The sequence below is a fragment of the Eimeria acervulina genome, genomic scaffold (assembly GCF_000499425.1).
Source record: "Eimeria acervulina Houghton genomic scaffold, Eah_scaff234, whole genome shotgun sequence".
In the NCBI taxonomy this organism is placed as follows: Eukaryota; Apicomplexa; class Conoidasida; order Eucoccidiorida; family Eimeriidae; genus Eimeria; species Eimeria acervulina.
Genome location: NW_013549994.1, coordinates 15,515 through 18,422, shown reverse-complemented (window position 1 = coordinate 18,422; position 2,908 = coordinate 15,515). Strand labels below are relative to the sequence as shown.

The 2,908-nt window shown below is 60.8% G+C and overlaps 1 protein-coding gene across 1 annotated transcript in view; it reads left to right on the top strand.

Annotated features, from left to right (window-relative positions):
* EAH_00027340 (hypothetical protein, conserved) overlaps window positions 1–2,908 on the top strand; it is a gene marked incomplete at both ends in the record, with an annotated part of 11,273 nt that overhangs the window by 3,466 nt on the left and 4,899 nt on the right. The window contains 2 exons of the mRNA XM_013396414.1: window positions 33–1,042; window positions 1,147–2,908. The exon at window positions 1,147–2,908 is cut by the window's right edge and continues 791 nt beyond it. Of these exons, the coding sequence (XP_013251868.1) occupies window positions 33–1,042; window positions 1,147–2,908 (2,772 nt within the window). The remainder of the gene's footprint in view (window positions 1–32; window positions 1,043–1,146) is intronic.

Genomic DNA, 2,908 nt, shown 5'->3' with positions numbered 1-2,908 from the left:
TGCTGCGGGGGCTGTTGTTGTGGCGGCTGCAGCAGGGAAGACAGCAGCCGCAGTTGCTGCTGAGGCAGCAGCAGCAGCTGCTGCTGTCAACAGCTCGCTGCTGCCCAATTCTACGCCGCCGCAGCTGCTCGTGCTGCACGCAGGCAGAACATACGAAGCCATCCTTCTTGCAGAACAGCAGCAGCAGCAGCACCAGCAGCAGCAGCAGCAGCAACACGTGAGCGCCTTGGCCTTAGGTGCTGTGTCTTCATTCTGCAGCTTTCTTGTCTCAACTTTGCTGCCGAGCGATGCGTCGCAGCTAGCAGCGCAGCTGCAACAACAGCAGCAGCAACAGCAGCAGCAGCTAGCAGCGCTACGGGGGCTGCTGCTGCTGGGTTTAGCGGACGCAGAAGTATTTTCTCATCCGCTGTCTTTGATTGTGGGGCGCTTCGGGCAGCAGCCGCTGCTGCTGCTCTCCTTCTTATCTGCTGCTGCAGTAGAAGCACACAGATGCCTCAGCAGCACCAACCAGCAGCAGCAGCAGCAGCAGCAGCAGCTGGAGGAAGTTGATGGCGAACAACCGACGGAAGAGGCTCGGCAAGAACTGCAGCAGCAGCAGCAGCAGCAGCAGCAGCATGCTTTGCTGCTGGACGCCACGGTGCCGGTGCGGCAGCCTGCTGTTCTCATTGATAGCTGCGTTGCTGCTGTTGAGTTGCAGCTGGAGCTTCTTAATGGGTCTGCAGCTGCAGCAGAAGCACCAAAAGAAGCAGCAGCAGCACCAGAGACGCCAGCAGCAGCAGCAGCAGCAACAGCAGGGCCTTTCCTTGCTGCGCAGTGCGTTGCGCTGCTGGGGTCTCCAGTAGAGGCCGTACGTGCTGCTGCAGTTGGGCTGCTGCGGCAGTTGAGGAAGCTTGCTGCTGCTGCTGCTGCTGACACCCGCAGCAGCAAGGATGCAGCAGCAGCAGCAGCAGCAGCAGCACAAGAGACCCTTCCACTGCTGCTGTCTCTTGGCTTGGTGTCTGCTGAGTGCCTCGACTGCAGCAGCAACGACGACGTGCAAGAGGTAAGCTGCACCAGCAGCTGCAGCAGCAGCAAAGGCAAGGGTGATGCTGCTGCAGATGTTTGAATGGGTTGTTGCTGCTGCTTGTGTCTGGGGTGTATCTGCAGCTTATCGTTAATGCGCGGCGAAATTTTGCTGCATTTGCTGCTGAGGTACTGCGCTGGCCACTGCTGCCAGTGAAGCCTTTGCAGGAGCTGCAGCAGCAGCAGCAGCAGCAGCAGCAGCAGCCTTCTCGTGCAGCGGCGGCGTACTTTGTGTTGCTGCTGCTGCTACTACCGCGGCAGCAGCAGCAGATCCTCCTGCCTCTGCAGCGCCTGTGGGCGCCGGAGGTGCTGCTGAAGCTGCTGTTACCGCTGGCTACAGATATGCTGCTGCGCATGCTCAGCAGCAGCAGCAGCAGCAGCAGCAGCAGCCCGCGGACGCCTCGTACGCGAGGGCGAGGCCGCTTAACGGGTTTGCAGACCGGGGCACCTGCAGCAGCACTAGCAGCAGCAGCTAAAGCAGCTGCTGCTGCACCAGCAGCAGATCCGAAGGACTACGCGCTGCTGCAGCTCACGTGGCAGCAGCTGCACCTGCTTGCTGCAACTGAATCAGGAGCAGCACAACAGCAACAGCAGCAGCAGCTAGCAGCAGGCCTCTGCGGAAATCTAATGGATTCCCTGGCTGCCGCTATTGCTGCTGCTGTGGAGCAGCAGCACACAGCAGCAGCAGCAGCAGCAGCAGAAGAGGTGGATGCTAAGGTGCCGGAGCTCCCCGCGCCTGTGCTGGAAGCCGTTGGCGAGATGCTGCTGCTGCTGCAGCAGCAGCAGCTGCGGTTCATGGAGAAGCATCGGTTGCTGCTAGTTGTGCAGCTGTCTGCAGCAGCAGCAAAGTGCCCAGGCCTTGCTGCAGTGCTGCGCAGCAAAGCTGTTGCTGCGGCAGCAGAAGCAGCTTCCCTGCCGCCGCAGCAGCTGCAGCAGCTTGCTGATGAAATCGGGGTGGCCACAGCAGGCACTGCAGCAGCAGCAGCAGCAACCACCCCCCGCCGCAGCAGCAAACGACTGGCTGCTGCAGAGACGCAGAAGGAATCGAGAGATAGCTGCAGCAGCAGCAGCCGTGGGAGCAGCAGCTGCTGCAGCGGGGCCGATGTTATTTTGTCTGATGTACTTGGAGAGCTGCTGCAGCAGCAGCAGCTGCGCCTCACCTTACTGCAGCAGGAGAGTTATGCAACGCTGCTGCAGCTCCAGCAGCACATGTTTGATGCTTTACAGCGGGTGCAAGCAGCAGCAGCAGCAGCAGCAGCAGCAGATGAGGAAGCTGCGGGCCGCTGCCGGCGCGTCACTGCGCAGCTCTTCGTTTGCTGCAGCAGCCAATTCGCAGCACTTAGAACTCGGGCGTTGCTGCATAACAGCAGCAACAGCAGCAACAACGACAGTAGCAGCCTCTCTACCAAGGAGAAGCAGCAGCTGCAGCAAGTCATGCAGCTGCTGCAGGAGCGCTGCAGGGCCCTTGCTGAGCATCAGGAGCAGCTGTTAGATGCTGCGACGTTTGCTGCTGCTCTCCGTTGCTGCTCTGCAGCAGCGGACTTCATAATGACCCAGCAGCAGCAGCAGCACGAGCCGCTGCTGCTGCTGCGCCAGCTGCTGCTAGAGTTCCTTTGTAGCTGCTGCAACAGCAACCCCTTCCTGCTGCTGCAGCGGCCGGCGCTGAGCTCTATCTGCACGGTGCTGCACACTATGGCAGGCATTCAGCAGCAGCAGCAGGAACAGCAGCAGCAGCAGCAGCAGGACGAGGTGGAGAGGGATCAGCAAGAAGACGGCAGCAACGGAGGCCCAGGAGCATTTGCTGCTGAGGTGGCGGTCTGCTGCTTGGCGCCTGTTGCTGCTGCTG